The 27,742-nt window shown below is 42.7% G+C and overlaps 1 protein-coding gene across 1 annotated transcript; it reads left to right on the forward strand.

Annotated features, from left to right (window-relative positions):
- Positions 1 to 9,347: 9,347 nt before the first annotated feature.
- On the forward strand, positions 9,348 to 19,095 carry LOC117548994 (interferon-induced very large GTPase 1-like). The gene is made up of 2 exons (XM_034220532.1): positions 9,348 to 9,835; positions 16,674 to 19,095. Exons 1-2 carry the CDS (start codon positions 9,750 to 9,752, stop codon positions 17,710 to 17,712), a joined length of 1,125 nt encoding a protein of 374 aa, XP_034076423.1. The 5' UTR covers positions 9,348 to 9,749; the 3' UTR covers positions 17,713 to 19,095.
- The last annotated feature ends 8,647 nt before the right edge of the window (positions 19,096 to 27,742 follow it).

Consider the following 27,742-nt stretch of genomic DNA (forward strand, 5'->3'; position numbering starts at 1 on the left):
ATTCAACACTTGATTAGATTTCACATCATTCATCCACATCTGTAAAGTAACTAAAGGTATTAAATACATGTAGTGGAGTAAAAGTACACCATGTACCACTGAACTGTAGTGGAGTAGAAAAATAAAGCAGCAAAACATTTTAGATACTCAAATAAAGTACCAGTATCTCAAAATTGTGCCCAAGTATAGTACTTGTTGAGTTTATGAACTTAGTTACTTTACACCAGTGGCTATACAGATAGAAAGACTAAGCCTTGCACAGAGGCATGAAAATAGATTTTCAAAGTGCTCAAAAGTTCTGCCAATAAAAAACTGACTGCTGAATGAAATGTTCCTTTGTGCTCAAGCTCATAAAAAACCCCCAACGCACAGCGCTGTGGTCTGCTTCAAATTATCTTCTCCTTCCAGAGGTCACGCCTGTCTCTGACCCCGTGTCTTGCGTTTTATTTTATTTTCTTCTTCTGCAGCACCAAGCAGAGTAGAGAAAAGGAGGGGATTTTGACTAGAAATAATTTGAAACAGTTAAATAAAGAATGTTGAACTATATTTAAAACTGTAATTGAACTTCAACTCATATCCATTATCTGATTCCAGTGGCCAGTTGGAAACAGATAATGACAAAGTTTTCATTTTGCATCAATCGTGCAAAAAGGTTGAATCACCATTGTGTCTGAGTCTTGTCTTATCTGCTTTGTTTCGGAATGTGTTCAATACATTAGGTTATTTTATTTTCATTATTACCATACAATACATAGATTAAGAATAAATGAAACAAATAATACAACATTGATCCATTTGAGCAGACAGATGACCCGCAGTGATGCCTCTGAGGTTCCCGGGTGTAAAACAGAGGCTTTTTGCTATTTATTTTCCTTTTGCGGAAATGTAGATTACAATGTATAATTTTGCTCTACATCATGCATTTTATTTTTCTTTCAAGTAATTTACTTTTGGTGAGATAACTATAGTTTAGTTCATTTTACCTTGGCTGTGGACTGATTCATTTATTAGTTGTTAGAAAGCATGCACAAGACGGCAGGTATACAAACAAACACGAAACAATTATACAAACAAACATGAACCCGCAACAAATATCAGGTGACAGCTAAACTCATCCAGTTTCATTTTAATCCGAATTAGGGAAACTTCAGCGGGGGTAGGGAAATATCAGTACTTATTTTTACTTATTTTTTTTAATTTTTAAATTTTTTTAAACAACATCCAATTAAATAATCCGTAAGTTTATTAAACACAGTGTGAATGTAATATTCTGCCACCACTCTTCCCATTTAATAGCTCAATTTAGTTCTTGAGCTTATGGTGTGATTAACAGAAAATACAAGTCTGTGTTGTTAAACATTCCTCGTGTGCCGTTCACCACAGGGAGGAGGGGAATTCTGTTGAAGAGTAATAAACTACCTTATTCTCAATCAAAACCACTATGCAAATGTAGTGGTAAAACTGCTCAACCGACCGAGAGCAGAGATATTAATTAATTTAATTAATTCTAAGAACGGAATCTGCTGAAGAGTAATAACCACATTATTCTCAATCAACAACCACTATGCTAATTTAGTGGTGCTCTGCCCTCCCCGATCCGGAGAGCAGAGACTTTTAATGAATTCAGTACCCTTTATTTTAACAACAGCCAAATTCAACAACCCCTCAGTTTATGAAACACAGCGTGACGTAATATTTAGTAACATCCTAATAAGAGTTATGTTTATTTCCAAAACTCATAATGGTGCGATTTAAGTAGAATACGACGCTGTGCTTTGTTTCTCCCTGTGTTGCTCTCCACAGGGGGGGGAGGGGAATTACCCACACCCTGCACCCTGCAGCAGCAACAGGAACATTTCGAGGCGAGTTGATTTAACTAGTTAAACCGTTGAAATCTCCAGAATTCGGCGATTCGTTTCAGTACAAATCTTTACATTGCTTTTAAACCGAAGTTCCACATTACTGATGCCCTCTTTAAGGTCTCTCCGAATATTTGCCGTGCACACACACAGAGGAAACCAAAAATATTGCATCTATCTGTTCCACAGGTAATTTTATACCGTCAATCACAGAGTCTGGCGAGGCAATGTCAAAATATAGATTTGAAATTACACTCACCAGCTCGACGATTTGTTGGTAACTGTTCGCGACGCCAATTGTGAAGATAAAACTTCTTTGCAGCAATGTTGAGCCAATCATGAAATGAGTGAAACTGGATTCGCCTGTCAATACACTGATATTTATTGAGAGCCTGAGCGGCCGGAGAGTTCACAGCATATCACAGTTCCCTGCAAGATACCAGCAAACTCTGAAGCCTAAAAGCGCCAAGAACCCATCTATACAGACAAGAAGAGGAGGGCCCTAAAACACGCGGGTTTTCCTTTAATGCATGCCAGATGTCGAGACAAAGACTCGTTGCATTGTAAACCCACATGAGCCAAGCTTCTCCCCCACAAGACATCAGATGACCTCTTGACCTGTGTCTTCCTGAGAAGCTATGGATCACATTACAGGCAGGAATACACTTCAACCATATTAAACAGATTCCCGAGGACAGTTCACTAAACTCTATATACTTTAACAAGACCAAAATATTCCTTTACAAGAATTACATATTTATTGTTTACACGTCATATGAATGAAATGATTGCCATGATAATACAACAGGAGAATGTAATGGTGTTTGGCGATTAGGCCCCGGTTTGCAAGATAATCATTCAGGAGGGAAAGCACCGCTCCGATGAAATCCCCGGGGTCTAGACACTGGTGGTGGTGCTGAGTAGGTGAGACCGGTCTGAAGAAGGAAGGTTTAGCTTTGTCCTGGAGGAGACTGGAGGCGAGAGGGGTGGAGGCGGGTTGCGGTCATCTGCAAATGACAACTGACAGGGAGGAAGAGCAGGCATTTAAGGCATTTAGCATGTGCAGCTATTGGCTGTTGAGGGGTGACGCCCTCATATTTAATGAGGGGGGAAGGGAGCCATAGAGTGACGTGTAAGTGACTCGTGTTAGGTCTTCCTTATTGAACTTGCGCTAAAGCTTTAATTTCAAACCGGAGAGACGTGATGTAAGAATTACATATTTATTGTTTAAACGTCATATGAATGAAATGATTGCCATGATAATACAACAGGAGAATGTAATGGTGTTTGGCGATTAGGCCCCGGTTTGCAAGATAATCATTCAGGAGGGAAAGCACCGCTCCGATGAAATCCCCAAAACCAGTGAAGTATGAATACTGAGATGAACTGAGTTGCTTACCTTGTGGGGTGACTGGTGATCTGGGAAGGAAAGATAACTCTGACTGCCGAAATCAGTGCCGGTCTTACCTGAAAACGACCTGCATGCCTGGCCAGCAGGGCTTGACTACGCCGAGGAGCGAGCGGTTTCGTTTTGTAACGGTGGCCCAACGTCCACGACACCGAAGTGTACGGTAGCCCGAAGCTACGACACCGAAGTGTATGGTGGCCTTCCGCCACATATATCTTCATATATCCTTCCGCCATATATATATATATATATATATATATATATATATATATATTAGGGCCGGGACTCGATTAAAAAAATTAATCTAATTAATTAGAGGCTTTGTAATTAATTAATCGAAATTAATCGCATTTTTAATCACATATAAATATTTGACCTGTGAACAGTGAGAAGCAATTTTTTTCACATGGATTTTAGTATACCATTAGGCACATTCACACCGCAGTACTTTTCCCACAAAGGTTCATGAGAATTTAGTTCATGAGAACTCTTTGAATTTGGGGGTGGATTAGGCAAATGAAGCCGCTGACGTCACTTCTTCTTCTTCTGCTTTGGGTTTACTGGCAGGCCGCAAACCACTTCACGGCGTATACTGCCGCCCAAAGTCCCCGGAGTTGGGGACTGGCTTCAGTAGAAGCTGCTGGGAGTCCCAGCAGCCTTCCGAGTAAATCGCCAGAACGCCGACACCTCCTCATCTCCACCGCTCCCATGTTTTATTTTGTGTTGCCATAAGTTAGTCTCTCTGCGTTTCTGCGCTGGGCTAATGCTAATAATGCTAATGCGAGGATAATAAAATTCACAAAACTTTTTGGGAGTTTTACGGGGCGTGGTTTGCAATCCGCCCAGCCAATCAGAAATATAGCTCTTTTGTCACAAGAGAGCCGTACGAAAGTCCCTGCTCTCTAGCAGCTCTCTGCTCTCTAGCAGGGACTTTCGTGGGGGTAAAAAGGTTCTCATGAACTAATTTTAGTACCGGCTCTTTTTGGTGTGAACGCGATAAAAGAGGCTAACGTCCACGCTAGCTTCCACGCTAGCTGCTATATGTTTTGCATTGAGGTGATACTTGAGGCTTGATGTGCTGCGGTGATATGCGAATTCCTTTTTGCATAATTTGCACACAACCGTGCTCTTATCGACGCTTCCATCCGTCCGTTTTTTTAAACAACATATCCCACTGTTGTTCACTGTGGTTTGTTGTCTGAAGTCATGAACGTTAGTTGGTGCTCCAGTATAATCGGTACGCCTGAAACTCATCCAGTGAGAAAAGTTCCGCGGTGCAAAAATAAGTGCGATTAAAATGCGTTAATTTTTTTAACGCGTTAATTTTTGTGTAATTAATTAATCTTAATTAACGCGTTAAAGTCCCGGCCCTAATATATATATATCTTTTTCTTTACTCTTTATTTCTTTTTCCTTTGTTTTGTAACTGACAACGAAGTGTACGGTGGCCTTCCGCCACGCCTGACTTCGCAGGCTATATATATATTTTTTTTTCTTTACTCTTTTCTCTTTCTTTCTTTTCCTTTGTTTTGTAACTGACACCGGAGTGTACGGTGGCCTTCCGCCACGCCTGACTTCGCAGGCTATATATCTTTTTCTATACTCTTTTCTCTTTCTTTATTTTCCTTTGTTTTGTAACTGACACCGGAGTGTACGGTGGCCCGAGTCCACGCAGACTGCAGGAAATACATTTTACACTGATACGTTTGAGCAAGGCCTGGGAATGAAATACCTGTGTGCCGGAGATGAAGCCTGTTACATGTAGTTGCAGCGTGAGACGAGACATTATTCCCTGTGGGCGGGGCCCGCGGAATTAGGACAGGAATGCAGTTTTGAATATCGGGAACCTTAGTGAGACATGTATACTTTTGAATGTGTTTATGAGCCACCACCAGTTATATGTATAGCTACCATAGTTAGGGTCCGGGAGATCTTTGGGGAGCCAGTACGGTGCTGATGTCTGGGCGAATGTAGGTTGCGAAGGCGGAGGAGGTCCACCGTCCTAGTTGTTGAAGGGATGAGGTGGAGAGACCTTGATTAGCAGCCGAGGTGGCTGCACCTATCCTAAAGGAATTTCCTGAGTATGATGTAGGTGATAGGCCGGATTTAGTGAGGACTTGCTTGTTTACTGAGCGGCAGAAGAAAGCGAACGTTCTCCATGCGAAATCATAGGATCTGAGGGTGGATGCGGCTAAGCCCTTTCTCATGTAGAATCTGGCGGACTCGAGGTGCCGAGCTAGGGGACTCTTGATTAGTGCAGAGAGAGGAGATGAAGTGGAGGGATTCCGACTGGTTGCGGGCTGGCTTCCGGGCAGAGGCTCCGGAATGTATGAAAATGAAAGCGAGAGAGGGAGTCAGCGACGACATTGAGGTGACCGGGGATGTGGCGAGCTGTGATGATGAAGTTGTGGATTATGGAGGAACGCGTAATGCTTCTCATGAATGGCATGATGTCGCTGCACTGGGAGCGCGCCTTATTGATTATTCCAACCACTGATTGGTTGTCGCACAGCACCGAGATGCGTTTACGGAACCACAGGTGACCCCATACGTGGCATGCAACAGCGATTGGGAATATCTCGTGCAGAGCGGAGGATGAGGCATGATTAGGGAATGACGGGGGCCAGGACCCTGCGAACCACTCGCCCTGAAAGAAACCCCCAAAACCCACGGATGGGGCGGCATCCGTGAAAAACCTGATTGAGTCGGAGGAACACGCAAGGTCATCATAGAAAAAGTAACTCCGTTCCAGTGGGCGAGCAGGAGAGACCAGAAACGTAAGTCTGAGCGGCAGCCTTCGTCTAGGAGAACGCGGTCATGAAGATTGTCGACCGCTGATGCTGTGTCCAGGAGGCGGGAGATGAACGAGCGCCCCTGGGGGATGACGCGCATGGCGAAGTTGAGGTGTCCTAGAAGGGAGAGCAACTGTTGTTTTGTGATGATGTGTTGCTCGCAGTATGATTTTGTGATGTCCCGGATGCGCTGCAGTTTGTCTGAGGGGAGAGATGCCTTCATCTCTATAGAGTCGAGGGTGATGCCTAAGAACTCTAGGCTTGTGTTGGGACCTAACGTTTTCTCCTTGGAGAGGGGGACGCCTAACTCCTGAAAGCAGTGTTTTAGTTTGCCTAGTGAAGTCCCTGAACTGTCCTGTGGCGGATCTATGAGGAGGAAGTCGTCCAGTAGGTGAAGGACGGAGGGGATTCTAACTATGTTCAGCAGGATCCAGCAAAGCGCTTCCGAGAAGGAGTTAAAAATGCAGGGGCTGCTTCTGCACCCGAAGGTTAGGCGAACGGCGAAATGAAATTTGGACTCCCACTTAATGCCGAACAGATTCCACTGGGACGGGTGAATAGGAATGATTTTGAAGGCGTCAGTAATGTCCGCTTTGGAGAGCCATGCTCCGTGCCCTGTGAACTTAATCAATTTGATTGCATTGTCCACTGAGGCATAGTGAAGGGAGAACTGTTCTGAAGGGATGATACTATTGACGCTGCGAAATGGGCCGGAACGGGGAGCGGACAGATCGAAAATCAGCCTTTTCTTTCCGGAGTACTTGCGTGTGGCTATTCCGATGGGATTTGAACGGAACACTGGGAAGGGGGAGGAGCTAAAGGGACCGATTATATATCCTTTTTGGAGTTCTTTGTCGATGAGCTGGGAGACTATGTTAGGTTCTTTAGCGGCTGACTGAAGATTTTTTGCTACGAAAGTAACTGTGGGAGATGAGAGGACCCCTACCGTGAAGCCTTGGGAGAGCCCTGATAGGAGATAGTCCACGAACACGGAATCTGGGTGGGTGGATAGCGCAGCTGCTAGCTGAGGGATGTTAATGGGAGTGGAGGGGTGATGTTTCAGAATGTTTTTCCGCCACGAGGTTTCTGGCGCAGAGCTACTAGGTTTTGGTTGCGCCTGGGGCATACGGACTTCGGGTGTGCCTCCCTGCAGAAACTACAGATATGGAGAAATGAACAATAGGGGTGAGTACAAACATTTTCGTTGAATCTAGCGCAGAGTTTATCTTCGTATCTCGTGGGCACCTGACGGTTTGGTCTATCGATTCCAGAATACTGCATGTGAGAGGCTCTGGGCGCGGAGAAAGGCACTGATGGGCAGAGGGCAGCAATGTGGCCCTGCGCTCCGCAGCTGTTGCAGGAAATAGCGGATTGCCCGCCGGTAGCCATCACGAGCAGCTCGATGTCCATCACTGACCAGTCGAGGCGGATATTGCTATGCGCTAGGTGAAGCGCTGCTTTACTAGAAAAGCTCTTGTGATACTGGTAGAAGATGGATTTCCCGTATCTAAGGTTGATATCTCCGATAATGGCCATGTATGCATCTAATTCTGCTCTTCTCTCAGGGTAGACGGAGCAGATTACGTCACGGAAAATGCCGAAAGCTACCATGAATTGCCCTACGCTGATGTCTCTGATGAGCCTGGGGTCTGCGGTCTTAAAGACGGTGGTGATATTTCCTCCTGTGGCGATGGCTTTATCGCACTCCGGGGAGGGCAGAATAAGGCTAAGCAGGTTAACATCCTTCCCTTCAAGAATTTTTGACCTAAGCCGTGTGGAGATGTTAGCGGCTTGGGAAATAAAAGGCCTACCTTGTAGAGTTATATTTGTATTTATTCATGTTAGCAAACTATGGATAAGCTTAAAATGGGAATAATTTGGGTAAAACTGTGAGCTGCATTTGGGGCCTGTTGACATGTGTTTTTGAGGACAAAGGAAGATGGGGGAAGGTGAGAGCATGTCCTGATTTGCATTCAACTTAGAACAAGCTACAGTGGTTGTAATATTAAGAGAGGTCCCTTGGGTTTCTCTGGTGGTTATCAACAGTAGCAGTTAAGTGAATACTGTTCAAACAATACCTGTGTTTGTGTTTTATATTGATTTCTCTGTTTTATCCTTTCATAAATGTAAGGACTACAAATGGCTATAAACATTCTGGGCTGGTTGGAGTAAACAGGGTTTTATTGCTCTGTGGGGGAGGTGTAGGTATGCAGGCCTTGAGACCTTTTGTTGGAAAGTGAGCCTGTTTGGTTTCCTGCTGCGTTTCCTGCTGCGTTGCGTCTCCCAATGAGATGACCTGAAAAGATGACCAGCTGACCTAACACCAAACCCCTCCTTCTTACTCTGGTATATATCCGGTGGATCCCTGGCGTTCGGCCTCTTCTTCACATGCTGCCCTCGGGTGAAAGTAGCTCTGCAGTATGCGAACCAGGGCAGGAGTAAGCCGGCATTACTCCTTAAGCATTACAATATAACTGTAATATATCATGTTGTATTGTAATGATTGTATTGCATTGTCATATTGCCATTAAAGTAGATTATTGTTAACGGTTACTTTGTAGATATGGATTCCTTCCTGTATTATAACCAGCTTCATAGGAACGCGCGGAGATTTGAAAAGCGGACCAGTTATCCCTCCAAATCTCTAACAACCTGCAGGGGGGGCTGGGAGGGCCGAAGCCAGAGAATAAGGATTATCTGCCGCTGGGATGCGTGGAACACCCTGACCTGAAAACCCCAGCGGGACTGGGGCAGCGAGCGCTGCTCTGAGTGCGACAGACGTTGATGCTCCTGTGCCGGAGTCTTCAATGGCCTGAAGGCGAGCATCGATGGCTCTTATGGAGCTATTCAGGGATTGCAGGGCGCTGGCCACGCTGTTCTCCCCGCTCCCGGCCTGGTGAACCTGGGAAGGGGTGGACTTGGGAGGCGGACGGTGTCCTGGAGGGTTCGATTTCCTGGTCCTTTTTCCTCCGCGGCCTCGGCCGCGTCCTCGGCCGCGTCCTCGCCTTGGTCTCTCTGGGGAGCTGCTTGGGGCTGCTTCCCCGGGCTGGGGAGCTGTGCTGGAGACCTGATCCGAGAGCTCTCGGAGCTGCGAGAGAGTGAGGCCTGGAGCTGTGGGGATGCCCTGCTGCTGGAGTCGGGCGATGAGGAAGTCTACCTCCGATGATAGGCCGCTGTGGGGAGTCGAACCGGGATCAAAGATATCCATGCCAGGTTCGTCTGAATTGTCCGAGTTGGACATCTTGCGCTAGTTTTCTGTTTGTTTTTTCTCACGAGGAGGAGTAGTATTACTGCTACTGGTTGCGGTCATCTGCAAATGACAACTGACAGGGAGGAATAGCAGGCATTTAAGGCCTTTAGCATGTGCAGCTATTGGCTGCTGAGGGGTGACGCCCTCATATTTAATGAGGGGGGAAGGGAGCCATAGAGTGACGTGTAAGTGACTCGTGTTAGGTCTTCCTTATTGAACTTGCGCTAAAGCTTTCATCTGTCGGCATCATTACAGTTTGCTCACAGATGGTGAATGAAAAAATGCAAAGAAAGAGTCATTACCATGATACCTACATCAATGAGATTTTAAAAAAGATTGATGAGAGCCTGTAAAACAATCAGGAAGTTGGAACAGACATCACTTTTGAAGTCTCTCTGAAACAGCACATCTGTGCAGACGCAGCCAGAAGGTTTCAGAGAATGCATCAAGATTTCATCCAAAAGAAGGATCCCTACAGATGTCTGAACGAAAACAAAGGAAAGTTTCTTGCTGATTTCAAAGATGTGTTCTGTAATGGAAACTTCTGTGTAGCTATGCAGTGGGAGTCACCGACTCAGGAAGGAGACACGGGAAGAGCAGTAGCTTTGATGTCAAACACATGATGGTTTATTTGGAGTTAACGGCCGGAGGATTCACATCACAAGTCCAAGAGTCAGAGGTTCTGACTTCACGGTAGAGTTGCCACGTCAATTCTGGAGAGCCTCTCTCTTGCCAGCCCATCTAACTGGTTTCGCAGAGAGTAAACAACATATTTTGAGGAGATAGCCTAAACAGTGTGGGAACACAGAGCTACTTGCCTCGGACACTTATGACCTCGAAGATTTTACCTTGGAGTCCACAAATACAGAGAAGGAAGTGTCCCAGTGTACCCACAACACAGACCATCTGTATCCCAGTATTGACCGGTCACAGAATGGGAACAATAACATTATTGGCTAAGCCGCCTGTGTCCTTAAAGAAGGTAAACAGACATCAAGGTTTGTCCTGTATGTTACTAATTGGCGTCTTATGATAATTATTTCCACAACAGTCCTCTCTTTTTATCATTTATGATAACCTAAAAACATTAGTCTAATAATAATTTGGTCAATAATTAACTCAATAGGCGTCTCCAGATTCGAGTGTGGTCTCACCTTACATTAATTACATCACAAAGTAGAATAAGATTGAAACATTCAATCACAATGATTGATACAGCCAATCATAATAGAAAAAATCATCTCTCATCAGTGTTTGATCATCTTTTGTCAAAAGCATAATAATGAACACACATAAAACACAGGTGCACAATGGCTAAATATTTGTTTTTAAACTAATATTTTTTTATCATTTACCATTAGTTAATTTCATTCATCAAACTATAAAATCAAAACCAGCTTGCCGCTTTAAAGATTTACTTCAAGGCAATCACTAGTCAAAAGCATGTTAAAACTCAGGATCGTAAGAGATCCAGCTACAAATGCACAGTTAGAGTATAGAATTCACACTGGTGATTTGATCAATCTGTAATCTGCAAAAGTGCAGTGTCCTCAATTTTAGGATTACTTTTACGTTTACTTAAATACCCTTTAGTCAAGAGTAAGGCACTTAGTGAAATCAATACATTCATTTTAGTCAAGTACATTGTTCAAAATCTGAAAAGGAAAAGTTAGGCAAATATTCAAAGACGTTTGTAAAAACCTGGAAAGGAAGGATTACACATTTTTAAACCTTGAATTATTACATTTGTAAATGCTACCACTGATCTGTACCAAATTAAGTCTATCAAGTATTCCTATTAGCCATACTTACCTGAGCTACTTATGGTACTTGGAAAGGATTCTTCTGTGTTTATCTAATGTTGAGAATATCAATTTCTTTAAATTATACTTCTCTAATTTGAGGATCAAATATGCTACATAATTGTTATATGAAATATTATAAATATTTGTTTTGGGCCAAAACTGAAATTAATCCAGTACTTGAAACATCATTGTAGGTCTTTCTGTGCATGGATAATACATTAAAGAGTAGTGTTGTTAAGCCTGATTGCTGGATTCAAATCCACTAGAGTGCATGTACCTATCCAGAGGGGAGCCAGAACTTGATAGAGCTTGTCGCCGCACAACCAAACGTAATCTTGTGGCGAGCTAAACCCCACATCACTGGGCCAGGCCAGTTGTATTGCTCACGGTTGCGTTGTCGTTTTCCCAGGCGAGCCGTCATCACGAGGTGGGAATGCTCCATGGGGTGTGTGTGTGTATTCCCTCGGTCGATGTTGTGACACGGACAGTCAGACTCCGCACACCGGTAACACAAACGAGGAACCAGAGAGCATATGGAACCGCTCAGCTGGCACTCGCTCGTGATACCTTGTGTGTAGTGTGTTTTGGTGTATGTAGTGCAAGTGTGGTGCAAGTTGGTGATTAGGACACATCACTTGTTGTCATCTACTTTTGTTGGTGATTAGGACACATCACTTGTTGTCATCTACTTTTGTTGTTTCTCCTTGTCTGTGACTACGACCTTGCAGTGGCTGGCGTGGACCCACGTAGCTCTCTCTCTGACCCTTGGCCTTCAGAGCTGTCCTACTGTAGTTATTGGGTTAACACTTGATAGGGATGTTTTCCTGATTGCAGACAACTCAAGGTAATGGATTAGCACATTATCATTTAAATACAAAAATAGGATAGGCCCCTCAGAATTATTTGGGAGCCTTCCTGAGACATGCACATGCATAAATGTAAGGTTTGTGTTAGTCATTTAACATGCAAGAATCATAAACTCATCAGTCCAAAGCAGAGAAATGTTATTGTAATTTAAAGGTGAGCTAGTCCCTGCGGATATCACCCCTTCTCAATGATTCTAAATGTTATATTAATTCACCATTTACCGTTTGATAACATATTACTTTATCAGAAATATTTTCCTCTTCCATAAAACAGGTTTGAGAAATAAATGTTCCAATATAAAATCAATTACTCAATATAATTGACTCTTCCCTCCCTTTTCTTACATATGTCACATATGAAATAATAACTTAGGAGTCTATTTAAGCATGGTGTAATCTATTAATCGAGAAGACTCAGTATCACCTGTGTGCAGCTTACAAAAAAAACAAACAATTGTGAGAAACATATATTATGCAGGAAATGCATACCTTTGTTAAAAAAACAAAGCATATCTGATTTGGGAGGAAAAGCTTCTTCCCCTTAACATCTGAGTCACTACTGATGGCATAGCATAAATGATAGTGAGTGTCTGAGGGTGGTATTACTGAGAAATGTCAAACACATTCAAAACCTTACATTTGAAAACAGGTTTGCATTCCTTCTCTTAAAATGACGTTATCATTGGAAACAATAAAAGCTAATTGTTTTGATGTAGAATCTATCAATTGAATTGTTAGAGCAGAACAGAATGGTCGTATTGTAGCCTGAGTACCGTGCAGCCTTCAGTTTCACCAGGTGGAAACATTGTCCATATAATGTGAATACATGTAGAACTAGACATTAAGAGGCCCCTGACATTTAGGCCTATTTTAAAAAAAATAGTAGGGGCTTTTAACAGCTTGCCAACCTACAGGCATCCTCTGCATAGCAGTATGAATAGCCTTAAAAAAACAACCCACTCTGCGGTAACGAGAGTCATATTTCTGAACCAAATGCCCTAAGTGAAGCCGTTAGTCCCATCTGACTGACCCAAGGGTTGGTGCTGGTGTGACCGGGAGGCTTCCAGGTGTTCTTTCAGATGTCAAGCTTTCAGTTCATGGCTTGGTGGGGGGAGTGGCCCACGTTAGACAGTATTGTTCAGTTTGAGGAGCGGCATTGTCTCTGGAAGCAGGTAATGGTGTCCATTCTCAGACCAGACCATTAATGTCATTTCATGTAGAGCAGCCATAGCATCTCTGTTACTGCACTCAGAACTGTGTCAGAACTGGGTGATTCTTAGTGAAGCCGTCCAAGGCCATAGACAGAATGGAACCACGTACCAACAAAAGGGACACAAGGTCATCAATGTCTCTCTTTACCATTGGCCTAATTGCACAACAAATTAGTGGGATAAATGTGGAGCACTAATCCATCATCATGTGAAATGTTGAGTTAATCTAAATAATTACTTATGGGTTGAAATCAAATTAACATTAAAACTAAAGTCAGTCAAAATTGGACTTTGCACGGGTCAGAATCTAAGCAATACACCATTTCCCCAGCTCTGTAATGAAAAGGATAACAAGATTAGGTACATTACAGGAGTGTTCCACACCCAAACATGCACACTTATCTTATTCTAGTAGAGATTAGAGGACAAGGTCTAATGTCGTGAACAAAATGATCAAGTCAAAGTTATTTTGTTTATTGTTATGTACCTAATTTAATTTAATAATTAATCTTGAATTACTAATAACTTTAAAGAAGGCAACAATTTACAATTTGGATGAAGTGATTACTCATCCAAAGTGTGTGTGTGTGCTTGTCTGCCCAAGGTTTAAAACATTTGGGACAGCACAGCAGTGAGAATGTTATGAGAACCAATCTGTTGTTTATATTAAACTCGAAGGAAGCTAGACTGGAACATTTTAAATAAATCAAAACACTTGCACATTAATTAAATACATTTGACATTTAGCTCGAGCTGGGTTCAATACTTTTCTTTATGGTATTTAAAATTGGACTCGAGTAGAACCCCTGGATTTGGCTTGCAACACAAAGTGATACTGATCTCTGTAGGACTTGGAAGTGTTATGATTCAAAGTGCCTGTGAAAGAGAGGCCCTTGGAAAACAACACCTATTTTGTAACTGTAATTACCTATTTTAAAGAAATTGCAACATTATACTTTTAAAGAATTGCTCAATTAATTTAACACATTTATTATGCACACAATAAAAACTTCAACAAATATATTGATCCTGGCTTAACCAGCGACCTTTACTCTGTTGTTCATAAGCTCGGTTTCAGAAAACTTGTCAGTAGTTTAACAACTATTTTAATTTTAGTATTGTCTCTGGAGACCAATTGGTTGATACTAGAAATCATTTGAAGCAGTTTAATAAATAATGTTAAACTATTTTTAAAACTGTAATTGAACTTCAACTTATATTAATTACCCGATTCCAGTGGCCAGTTGGAACAGAATAATTAACACAGTTTCCATTTTGCTGCAACAGCGCAAAAGGTTTCAACAACAATTAGTATTATGTCTGAGTCTTGTTCTGCTTATCTGCTTTGTTTCGGAATGTGTTCAATACATTACGTTTTTATTCATTATTACTATACAATACATAGATTAAGAATAAATGAAACAAATAATACAACACTGACCTAAAACCAGATTTTGCAACCCTGATCTCCTCAGGCAGGTCTCTGAGGGTCTCGGGGCGCAGGACGGGCATAGGGTTTATACAGGGTCACAAACATATCTTAACATACCAGCAATACCATTTAAGAATGGATTCTTAAAGCAATATAATCTTATTTTCTTCTTACACCTAGCGCTCACCCTTAACAGTGGGCTTCTTGTTTACATTTTCCCCTGCACTCAGAGGCAGGACATAAAAACACTTTTTATTTTTCTCAGGTCATTTACTTTTGGTGAGATAACTAAAGTTTAGTTCATTTTACCCTGTCTATGGACTGATTCATTATTGTTACAAAACATACACAAGACGGCGGGACAAACCAATATAGACCCCCCATACAAACAATCAGACAAACAAAACATGAACTCTTAATAAACACCAGCGCGACAGCAAAGCTCTTCAGCTCAATTTAGTCCGGATTTTAGAGATCTTAGAGGGGGTGGGGAATTCTCTCCAGTGCGGCGTCTTCTCACGCCTCACCCTTGCATACAAGTTATTGATCGGTGCCTGAAAGCCGTCCAAGAGCGGTAACTAGCTTATCCTCTTGCGACAACCACTAGGCTATTTGTTTCTAGTGGCGCTGTGCCCCCCCGATCGGAGCCCACAGACTTTTCCCTGCCCTTTCTCTCCAAACAACAGCTCAGTTGACTGTAGTCCGTACGACCAGCCTATATACACTTGCTATCGAGTTCACCTCAAGGTGAAACACAGTTTGCCTATGCTTGCTTGCCACTACACACCTCTGATCAATTAGCCTATAATTTTATGTATGCACTCCTGACCGCCACCTGCTCCAGAGAGCCGTAGCGCATCGGGTGATGCACGCACCTCGCGCTGGCCCGTCTAACCATGAGAAAAGCGGTCCTAAACAACGAGTGCTTTTAGACCGTCCCGTTTGAAGGACGGCGGTGCCGTGAGTTAAAACCTATAGGCAATAAGCTGTGACTTTCTCCCTCTCAGCCTGCACTGCTCCAGCCCCACACACACACGGTGAGGTTTCTTTTACACACACACACACAAGCCTGCAGCTGGAGCCGTGTTTTTACAGATAGGTGATAGCAGCAAATATCTTTGGCTGCTTATTTTCAACTGCTGTGCTTAGCCACTAAGACCCTCAAAATCCGGCGATTTGTCCAATACAAATCTTTTACATTGCTTTCAATTCACACAGAAGCTCCACTTCACTGATGCCCTTTCCTTAAGGTATCTCTAAACATGAGCTGTGTATGCCTGTATGGCACTTCCGTCCCGAGCAGCATACACAGAGGAAATAAGCCAGGACTGAGTCCCCAGACACTGATCTCCTGGGTTTATCATCCCCAAATGTTCATTAACCAAAAGGAAACGCAGCCGATCAGTTTCACAGGTAATTTTAGGATACCGTCAATCACAGACTCTGATAAGGCAATGTCCAAAGTAGATTTGAAAATCACACTTACCACAATCTGAAGATCTGTTGGCATCCTGCCGACAACGCCAATTTGTAGTGGAAACTTCTGTGTAGCTATGCAGTGGGAGTCACCGACTCAGGAAGGAGACACGGGAAGAGCAGTAGCTTTGATGTCAAACACATGATGGTTTATTTGGAGTTAACGGCCGGAGGATTCACATCACAAGTCCAAGAGTCAGAGGTTCTGACTTCACGGTAGAGTTGCCACGTCAATTCTGGAGAGCCTCTCTCTTGCCAGCCCATCTAACTGGTTTCGCAGAGAGTAAACAACATATTTTGAGGAGATAGCCTAAACAGTGTGGGAACACAGAGCTACTTGCCTCGGACACTTATGACCTCGAAGATTTTACCTTGGAGTCCACAAATACAGAGAAGGAAGTGTCCCAGTGTACCCACAACACAGACCATCTGTATCCCAGTATTGACCGGTCACAGAATGGGAACAATAACATTATTGGCTAAGCCGCCTGTGTCCTTAAAGAAGGTAAACAGACATCAAGGTTTGTCCTGTATGTTACTAATTGGCGTCTTATGATAATTATTTCCACAACATGTTCCATAATGTAGACCAGTGCCAGAAGAAGGCAGAAGAATTCACAGACCGATGCTTGAAGCCTGCAGTCGAAGACTTTGTCAACCGTTCCCTGGGTCCTGATATCATTGGTGAAATGAGGACAAGTGAGCAGTTCAGCACAAGAATGTCCTTCCAGTATTCAGTTTTACTGGATCTGCTCTCAGAGGATACATTTGAAAAGTATCAGAGCTTTATTTCCTCTTATGAGAATTATGTGAAGGAATGGATACTCAACAAAATATTGGAACGCTTCTCAAATGGGTCTACGGTGTTTGAGGAACAACATCTCCAGTCATGTGTCAACAGCATGAATAATGCTATCCAGAAAGCTAAAACAGAAAAGAGTGGCAACATAAAGTCATTTGTTGAAGTTATCTGTCAGGAACTTGTTGACAAACTGGTCATTTCCCAGGATGCTCTTGGGGCATTCATGACCCTGAACAAGGCCGACCAGGAACAGTTTGCTCACTGGCTCACTGAGTGTGTGACGGAGATGGCACAAACTCTTAGAGAGAAGTTTAAGAAAACAGACATCCAAACTAAACTACAGAGCCTTCATGTGAATCCTCAGGACGAGCTTTTCAACACACTGATTGGATGTGGTGAACAATGTCCGTTCTGCAAAGCGCCCTGTGAGGCAGGAGGAACAGCCCACACTGAGCACTTCGCTTCACTTCATCGACCACAGGCTCTGGGTCGATACAGATGGAGTAATACCAACAAACTTTGCATTGACATATGCTCTTCCCTAGTAAACAGTGACATTTCTTTTCTCTGCATTGAAAGGGAATATCAATCGCACCCTTACAAGGGCTACAAAGAAATGTATCCGGACTGGAAAATCCAAGCAGATGCAAGCCTTCAGGCATCAGACTACTGGAAATATGTAATGGCAAAGTTCAATGATGAGTTTGCAGCAGCATACGTTGCAAAGCCTGCTGATATTCCTGAAGCTTGGAAAGAAATCACACCAGAGCAAGCAGAGGCAAGCCTCAAAGAGTCATTTCTTGTCATATGAGAAACTACAAGCTCACAGAGGGTCACGTCCTCCTCATTACAGTCAGCATCCTCTCATGGACATTTAGATTACACTTGATTTATATGAAGAGAAGCACACAAAGTAACATGCTGTTTATGAGATGGCAAGGTTGACCAAATATTTCAACAACTGACAAGGAATTTGTAAACAATTCAGTTTGATTAAATCAAACTTTGAATCCTTCTTTTTTGGTTGTTATTGTAGTATCAATTAATCAAATTTGATTTGATTGAGTGTTTTTATTTCCGATGCGAAAATATTTGCTTTTATGTTTTTTTGTGGTTTCGTCATAAACATATTAACAATTTCAATGTTTTAAAATATCATTAATTCTTCATGTCAACATGAAGATTATACAATGTCTTTATTTTTATTTCAAATAAGTATCTGATTCTTATTATTTACATTTTTATTGACTCATTCAGAATGGTTGTCTTTTCTTTTCTGAGCTGCATCAAAAGCCACACATTTAGATGTTTAAATCAGTGAATGAATCATTGTGTTTTAGTGGTGGTACAGTCAACATGTAAACATGACAGAAAGTCTGTTGTAATCAAGTTCAGTTTGACATGTGACCGTTTCCCAGAGTTAGAATATATTCTTATTTTTGTTTCATATATATGTTTAACAGATCATTCAATCTAAATGTCAACATGTAGATTACACATGCAGTTTCTTCTTACCTTTTTGAGTGCTAAATGTCATTTTCTTACCAAAAACCTGAAATCTTTGTTTTTGTTCCAATTAAGAATTTAGTTAAAAAATATTTACATTTTAATGTTCATGTTGTACTTTTTATTCAAAATGTGTTATGCTAGTTTTCATTTTGGGATGCATCAAATGCCACATTTTAACATGTTTAAATCAGTTAAAAGATCATTTAGTTCATATTTAGCATGTCAACAAGTAGACATGATAAAAAACCTTTGAATCAAGTTAAGGATGATATGTGATTGTTTTCCAGAAAGTTATATCTATTAGATTTTGTCAATTTTTAATGTTTTAAATATATTCCAGTCTAAATGTCAACATGTAGGTTATCCTTCAGGTTGTTTTTCTTACCTAAACAAGTATGATATGTAACTTTCTTTGCTACAAATCTGTAACAACTTTTTTTTCTTTCAACTAAGTACCTGATATTATATATTTACATTTATTTATCACTTAAAAGATCATTCAATATAAAAGTGCTATTTTCGTTTTTTTTAGCATCATATACAATCTTTATTTTACTCAGAATTTCTAATCTTTTGTTTCTGTGAAGTATCTGATTCTACATATTTACGTAATAAAAAATAGCATTCATTCTATATATTGTTAACATGTATACTTTACTATTTCAATAAAGAGACCAAATCTGCAGACTGGCTATGGATTTCTTTAATGTTTCCCAGATCAGAATCACAGCATACAGTGTATAATAACTTCTAAAGGAAACAGAAATATCATCACCTCATTAATTTAAATAGTTTTACTATACTTTTATTAATCATCTTATTCCATTATTCAACATTTTTCTTCATCTCAAGTCTTGGGTTTCTGAATTCAACAAAGAATGTAAAAACGATAAAGGTAATTCATTGTGTGTGTGTGTGTGTGTGTGTGTGTGTGTGTGTGTGTGTGTGTGTGTGTGTGTGTGTGTGTGTGTGTGTGTGTGTGTGTGTGCGCATGTGTGTGTCACTGTCTTTACCGTGGGCCACATGAAGTCACTTTGGTTTGCATGGCTGACTGCAGTTTGCTGAGGCTAGGTGTGTCCACATACATCCAGTCTGATCCACAGCTAATCACAGGTTCAGACTCTGAAAGTGAGAGGCATTCAGATTAACTTAAAGTTGCATTTAAACTGTTATCAAGAAACTAGAAGTAAAGAATGTTTTTAAGGATGTGTGTGCATGTTTTGCTTTCTAGTGTTTTTGTGTTGATTCGTCCCATAACTTTATATTTAGCTAATTAAAAACATATGATTACATTTGGATGAAGAAAGTATAGATGGAAACACAACAAGGGGAAGTCGGTCCATGTCATTCATTATCTTCATCTTCAGGTCAGCGGAGTTGACAATAATGAATAAATGACTGACCTGTATTCCACCCTGAGCTTTTTTTTAACAGTGTTAAAGATCAATTCAGCCGGTTATATAATTTTTCAAGAAATCAATCACATGGTCTTACTGAAACTGTCCGTTACCTATTCATTCTGAACATGGACTCCAGCAGACTACTGACATCTAGTGGACATTAATTGCAACAACACCTTAAACTCAGGATTTCTCTTTCTAATTGTTATTTTAAAAACATAAAGACATGATGGAACCTTACAAATTTCTTAAGTGTTTAAGTACAGTTGTCCCAACTGAAGCTCCCGTCACAGTGTACTGACTGATTCTGCAGTCCATTGCTGCTGTCATCAAACATCTCCACACACAGACAACACATCATATCTGTCTACTGATTTATCGAGAAGGGTCCAGCTGCGGCCGCGGCCAGTGGAGGTTGAACCTGTCGGAAGTTGTACTTCCAAATATGGTCAGAAGAGAGCACGCCCAACACGTGAGACTCTGACGCAAGGATATTTAACGAGACATGGGGCCCTTCTCACTTTTCTTATTTTTCATTTCCTCGCTCCTCGGTCTCGGTCTCACTGGAAGTTGATTTGTCTGCGCCATCTTGAGTAGCGTCCCAATGGCCTTATTTTTGCCGGAGGACCGAGGAGCGATAATAGAGGAGCTCGAGGAACCACCAGACCATCCTTCGATGAAATCCTCAGACACTCGTCCCGCCCCCTTACTGTGTAAATGTGTGCTAACCATAGAGTCGGGGGTGTTTGTGAAAATAACGGGGACAGAGCTGCTGTCAGACGATCAGCTGTGCAGCGTCATCACAAACGGACGTCGCTTCACGTGACGCTCCGGAGGAAAGTACGTCCCATTGCTCTTAAAACTAATTTCCCTGCTTCTCATGGTTTCCTTGCGTCTCTCCATGCTTCCCTGGTGGGAGGGACTAGTCACAGGGAAACGACGCAAGTGAGGGACGCAAGGAATCAATTTAACCGAAGCGAGAGCTGTGTCCGGGTCCTCGGCAGTAAGTCGGACCCATTTCCGGTGAGCGTTGGCCTCCGCCAGGGCTGCGCTTTGTCACCAATCCTGTTTGTAATATACATGGCTCGGATTTCGAGGCGTAGTCATGGGGGAGGGGGTCTGCAGTTCGGTGGACTAAGGATTGCACCACTGCTTTTTGCAGATGATGTGGTTCTAATGGCTTCATCGGTCTGCGACCTTCAGCACTCACTGGATCGGTTCGCAACCGAGTGTGAAGCGGCTGGGATGAGGATCAGCACCTCCAAATCTGAGGCCATGGTTCTCAGCAGGAAACCGATGGACTGTCCACTTCAAGTAGGGAATGAGTCCTTACCCCAAGTGAAGGAGTTCAAGTATCTCGGGGTCTTGTTCTTGAGTGAGGGAACAATGGAGTGTGAGATGGGCCGGAGAATCGGAGCAGCGGGAGCGGTACTGCAGTCGCTTTACCGCACCGTTGTGACGAAAAGGGAGCTGAGCCAGAAGGCAAAGCTCTCTGTCTACCGGGCCATTTTCGTTCCTACCCTCACCTATGGTCATGAAGGATGGGTCATGACCGAAAGAACGAGATCGCGGATACAAGCGGCCGAGATGGGTTTTCTCCGCAGGGTGGCTGGTGTCTTCCTTAGGGATAAGGTGAGAAGTTCGGTCATCAGGGAGGGACTCGGAGTTGAGCCGCTCCTCCTTCGCGTCGAAAGGAGCCAGTTGAGGTTGTTCGGGCACCTAGTTAGGATGCCACCTGGGCGCCTCCCTAGGGAGGTGTTCCAGGCACGTCCAGCTGGGAAGAGACCAAGGGGTAGACCTAGGACCAGGTGGAGGGATTATATCTCTTCGCTGGCCTGGGAGCGCCTTGGGATCCCCCAGTCAGAGCTGGTTGATGTCGCCAGGGAAAAGAAAGTTTGGGGCTCTCTGCTGGAACTGCTACCCCCGCGACCCGACCACGGATAAGCGGGAGAAGATGGATGGATGGATGGAGAAGGGCCCAAGCATAGATATATATAAACTAGGGCTGTCAAACGATTACAATTTTTAATCAGAATAATCACAGCTTAAAAATTAATTAATCATGATTAATCACCATTCGAACTATGTCCAAAATATGCCATTTATTTATGTATATTGTTGTGGGAATGGAAAGATAAATGAAAGAAGGCGGATATATCCATTTAACATACAGTAGCCTGTCTATGTTTATTATAACATTTTTCTGCATGTCAAAATGAAAGACAGCCTATCAATCATCAAACAGTGGGGTCTTAATTCATTACGTGTTGATTTCTACCAACAGGGGGGGGTCGGGGGGCGCGGCGGCTAGTGGAGTACTTCGTGACCACAGTGTGAACGTTGTGATCAGCTGTTTTAGCGCAGTTCTCCAGTGAAGGGGGGGGGGGGGGGGAGTCTCCCTCCGTAGCCGGTTGGCGTAGTTTTGGCACAGTTCCGTTGTACAGACCGACGTTAACAGCAGCCCTGTCTGTGCACATGGAGACCGACTCTGTCGTCCGGTGATCTAACCGCCTTCTGGAAAAGCTTCACAAGTACGTCGGTACGCAAATGTGCTTTGTGACACAAGTGACGGTACGCATTTCAGATTACGCACATAACCTGCGTACCAGTTATGTGCACCCCTGTAGGCCTACTACAGCAAAAGTATTCTCTGTCGGGACTTCCTGCAACAACACCACGCCGTTATCAAAGATGTTCTATTGAGAAGACGATCACTATGTGACAAAAGTTTTCAAAACCGTGGCTACTGAAATCAATCTTACTAACTGCTGTCTGTGCAATTTACTCCGCGCGAGTTGGCAGACTATATTTTGCTTACTTTAACATCATTTTTCATGGTGGGGCTAAGCCATTTCTTGGTATGGGTGTAGCCTACCCCAGCCATACCCTGGCGCTGCCACTGTGGCACGTATGGGGCGGGCCATTCTGCACATGCGTTAAATGCGTTAAATATTTTAACGCAATTAATTCAAAAAATTAATTACCGCCGTTAACGCGATAATTTTGACAGCACTAATATAAACACTAGATGGCTCATCATGGGAGATTTTCCAGCGTAGCTGACCGGCCGCCATCTTGCTACAGTCAACAGTTACTCTGATTCGCGTTATGGTAGCTGTTGTAAGGTGAGTGATCTGCACAAAAATACTCTTAACTCGCTGAAATCTTGACTGATTTACAAACGGTTTGGTTTATTATAAACATTATTAGCATGGCTATGATACAGGATGCTTGGACATGTTGAAATTGCAGCTTTTCTTTGTGTATGTGGTTGTATTTATTAGCTGGCTAATAACAAGGGGCTGTGAGTGAGACCTAGTATTACAAAGTTCACCCAGCAACTTTACACCAGTGGGAGAGGCAGAACTGCTCTTTCTTTTCAACATAACTTAAGTTACACATGATTTCTTCCAAGTGGTTAGGCTTGTTAAAAACATCTTGCATTATGATACAGGAATTTGCTGGCTTTGTGTTTACAGAAGTACCTGACTATGCCGGACTTTTGTGCAACCTACGGATGCTCCAATCGCCGCTGTCTGCAAACAAGAACCCGTGGGATCACCACATATGTTTATGTTTGCTCAGTCTAATAACCCCATAACATGGTTGTGAAAGAATACCAAAGCTGAGGCTGGACGATGATTGATTGTTGGTGTGCCATGTGTCACCGTGTGTCTTATTGGTTTTGTGTTGTACTGTATTTTATTGTGTGCAGCTGGTCCTTATCTCCAAGACACATTTAAAACAAATAACCTTGAACCTTGAAGCCCCATATCTCCCCACCTGCTCCTGCTTCCTACATCCCCTCCACACCACACCAAGTTGTTCTTCTTAATAATAATAATAATAATAAATTTATGTTGGGGGCCGCCTTTCCTAACACCCAAGGACACCTTACAGGGGCAATATAGGGAACAATTTAAACAGTGGATTTTGTGATATATCAGCCGGGGTGAGACAAGACAAACCACAAATGGACTACAGAAGGACATAAAAGGACACATGGTACAGTTTATATTATTCTTGGTCTTTTTTCAATAACATATTTCAAAGGTTCTGGATTTGTTTACAAATCTAGAAACTAAATACAAAACTAGGATGATATGAAGATCTCATGTCAAAAATAATTGTGATAAATTAGATAGAACTGGCCTGTCTGTGAGCACATTTTATGTTGGTTTGGTTCTTCTGATAAAGGTGTGAATATCTAAATAATATACAAACATATGCTATTGTCATTAGTTGTGTCCCTGTTCTTCAAGCTAAGGCATTGCTAAATTAACAACTCTTGGCTTACAGTGGTAACATGAGACCGATTTTTATATATAAAATATAAATGTATTTTAATTTTATAATTTATTTTAAATATTAACAATATAATAAAATAAATGGAAATATATACACCGGCAAATATTTAATATAAATACCTTGTGTGTGTGTGTGTATAGCTATTGCTTTATCTGATTAATGTTATTTTCATATGAAAGTCCATGATTATAAGTATGCAGTATCATAACTACATCTTTGATGTTTATAAAAAACCAAACCGTTTGAAAATTGGTTGAAAATTGAGCAAGCTATGGTTATTTAAAGAGCCTGTGACAGCATTCCAACAACTGTTGTGCAATGAAATATTGGGCTACTAGTAATCTCGAACCGTCAGTTTAAAAAAGAAAAAGCGATACCGTTCCGTTAAATATCAATAATTTCGAACATCGCGGGGAAATTCCTTCGACTCATTTTGAAGTTTTGGGGGAAGCCGGAAGTGACGTCAATGCGGGAACGCTTCACTGTGCGGCGAGAGAGCCAAACACGGACAAAGTGTGTTGTCATGCGTAGAAATGGTGAATTACTGAGTTTAGGCACGTTAATAACGTTTGAATGAAGTTGACTACAGTATATTCATATTTGTCAGTGCTTTCATGTCAATTCGGCGAACATAAACATAAATGATCGTGATGATGATTACATTAGGATTAAAAATCGGTAGTGAGAGCTACTGAATTTCCTCCCGTAGGATGTGATATAAAAACAAATCGATTATTTTTGTAGTTGTAAACTCAAGTGGATGAAACTACATGTATTAGTGCTTTCATGTCAATTCGGCGAACATATGATACATTAAATGATCGTGAGAATGATGATTAAAAATCGTTTGTTTGTGCCGGTCTGCATTTCCTGATGAGAAAACAAACCGATGCTTTTTGTAGTTGTCGTACACCAACATGGATTAAACGTGTGGTTTTTTTCACCACAATGTTGGGGAAATTAATGGATAAAATTTACGGATTATTATTATTATTATTCCCACTCCGATCGGGACACTAGGTCCACCGTTTCCCCGCAGCGAGGCTCCCCCGTTGACAGTTTACGTGGGCTGGGTGCAGTGGCGGACTGGCCATCGGGACGAATCCCGATGGGCCGGTACCGAAGTGGGCCGGTCGGATAAGTCACTAGCACATAGGCGGCGTGTGAGGCTCAGGTTTGGGAAGGCTAAATAACTTTTTTTACCTGACGCTGCCCGCCTCCGGCGTCTATAGAAAAGAGATCAACTCAGTGTGCAGAGTTTAAATCTCTCAAGTCCTATTACAGGATAAAGGAAATACAGTTTAAACTGCCGTATGCAGAGAAGACGCCAACGTGTTGCACTTATCATTCATATTACATCATCAATCAGATCATCGATCTTATAATATCATAATATATCATATATTTCCTTATCTCAGTCAGCTTCTCCAGCCGTATCTGGCCGTGCAACACTTACAGTGTCACATACTGTATGCAGAAGTATTATTTTAAGCAACACATTATGTTGACGAAACACTTGAGTCAAATGTAATTAAAGTCAGATCCACTCGTGTCTTAGACGTGAACGCGCTCTCAGCTGGTGAGAGAAACCCTGGCTTGATTTACCGAGTTGATAACCAGCGTCGTAGGACCGCTTAGCGAGATCTCGTTTGCAGTGGCGTTTCTAGGTGTACAAAACTGGGGGGGCAGAAAGAGGTCGGGGGAGAGAGAGAGAGAGAGAGAGAGAGAGGGGGGGGGGGGACAGAGAGAGGGGGGGGAGGAGAGAGAGAGGGGGGACAGAGAGAGGGGGGGGAGGAGAGAGAGAGGGGGAGTGTCAAATTACATACTGAAGACCACAGGAGCAACACTGTGAGCGCATACATTTACATACACAGCGTGGGGATGTCATAGTAATGCACCTTCATACATGGAGTAAAGGTCACCATCACAAAGTAATTCTTGACAATAACAACAACCGTAATGCTTTAGCATTAAAACACCATAGACTGTAAATATAAGTAAAACACAGACACTCATCATCGAGGTCACAATATCAATCGATCCAGCAGAGGCAAAACACAGAAGATCAACAAAATATATGACATAAATGAACTTACCAAAGCTGAAGGCTCACTTGAAAAGAAAAGCGGCACGGCGGTCCTTCCTCTGACAGAATGTGTCTATCACTTTGGGGATGAAGTCCTGTAGTTGCTGGATCAACTGGCTTTCAATTGAAAGCATGGCCAATGCGTTAAGTCGCGGCTGTCCCATGGTGTTGCGAGTGAAAGTCTTTATCCTTTTGAGGGTGGAAAAGTTCCTCTCTGACTCGGATGTCGTCATCGGAGTTGTCACTATTATTTTGACCAAAATAACAGTCTCAGCAAACGTTTCCTCCAAGTTGTTCTCGTGAATGGATTTCAACAGAGACAGGGCAGTGTTTCCAGTGTGAAGCTCACTGTGGCGGTAGAGCGTGGTCAGCTCAGACTTCAACTTCTCCTTGTTTCCCAACGCAGGCCACAGTTTCACGGCGCAGTCAAGCTCAGGTGTAGGAAATGACAGGACATGCTGTGGGAAGAATGAGCTGTCAACAAGCTTTGCAGCGATCAAATGGTCACTCTGTGAGAACCTCTGTTCCACCTGTGAGATGACTGTGTCACAAGCCTCCTTCATCACCGGCGCTGTGCTGCTGACTCGTCGGCCTGGCTCGTCTGTTCCATCATGAGCAGTGGCGGCCAATGCATCAGTTTTCTGCCTCATTTTCTGAACATTTTCCTTGAAACGGCAGAGCGCGCTGTTGATCCCAGGTGCATCGATGCTTCGTTTTTGCAGAGTGTTGTATAGAACATCCACTTCTGGCATAAGCAACGAAAAAAACTCCAGGAGCTGCATAAATGCTCGGTCCCGCAGTTTCTTTGACAGGCCGTATGCCTCACTTATGGTGACCGCATCCCATCCTGGTTGTGCGCGTATATGCTTCATACACTGAAGTAGTGCATCTCGGGTCTCCCAAACCGCGTTCACAGTTCTGCTTTTAAAGTTCCATCTCACAGCCGGTGGCCGTGGGATGCGTCTCTGTGTTGCCTCTGCAAGAGCTGCAACACGTTTTGGAGCACCGGAGAAAAAAGTGGAAAAAGCAGTTAGATCTGCAAAAAACACCTTCAGGATGCTCATCCTTGCTGAACACAGTTGCTGCAGGGTCAGGTTCAGTTGGTGGGCGTAGCAGTGAACAAACTGAGCGTTTGGGTACGTCTCCTTCATCACCGTCTGTACCCCGCGCACGTTACCGCTCATGACGGCCGCCCCGTCATAGGTCTGAGCGATTAGCTTTTCTTTCAGCTTCAGGGTTTCCAGAACAGCCTTGATGCTGTTAGAGAGACCTACACCAGTTTTGTCCTTTACTTCCACAAACTCCAAAAAACGCTCTGTAACTGTGAGGTCAGGCATAATGTATCGCAGCACAATCACCATTTGCGATTTACAGGAGACATCGGTTGTCTCGTCGGCCTGAACGGCAACAAATGATGTGTTGTCCACTTGCTTGGCTATTTCCTCCCTGTACACATCATACATGCAGTCCAAGAGTTCATTCTGTATGGTGCTTGATGTCCCTTTGAAAACAAGCTGAGCTTCGTAGTGCCGTTGAAG

The sequence above is a fragment of the Gymnodraco acuticeps genome, unplaced genomic scaffold, assembly GCF_902827175.1.
Source record: "Gymnodraco acuticeps unplaced genomic scaffold, fGymAcu1.1, whole genome shotgun sequence".
Taxonomy (NCBI): domain Eukaryota; kingdom Metazoa; phylum Chordata; class Actinopteri; order Perciformes; family Bathydraconidae; genus Gymnodraco; species Gymnodraco acuticeps.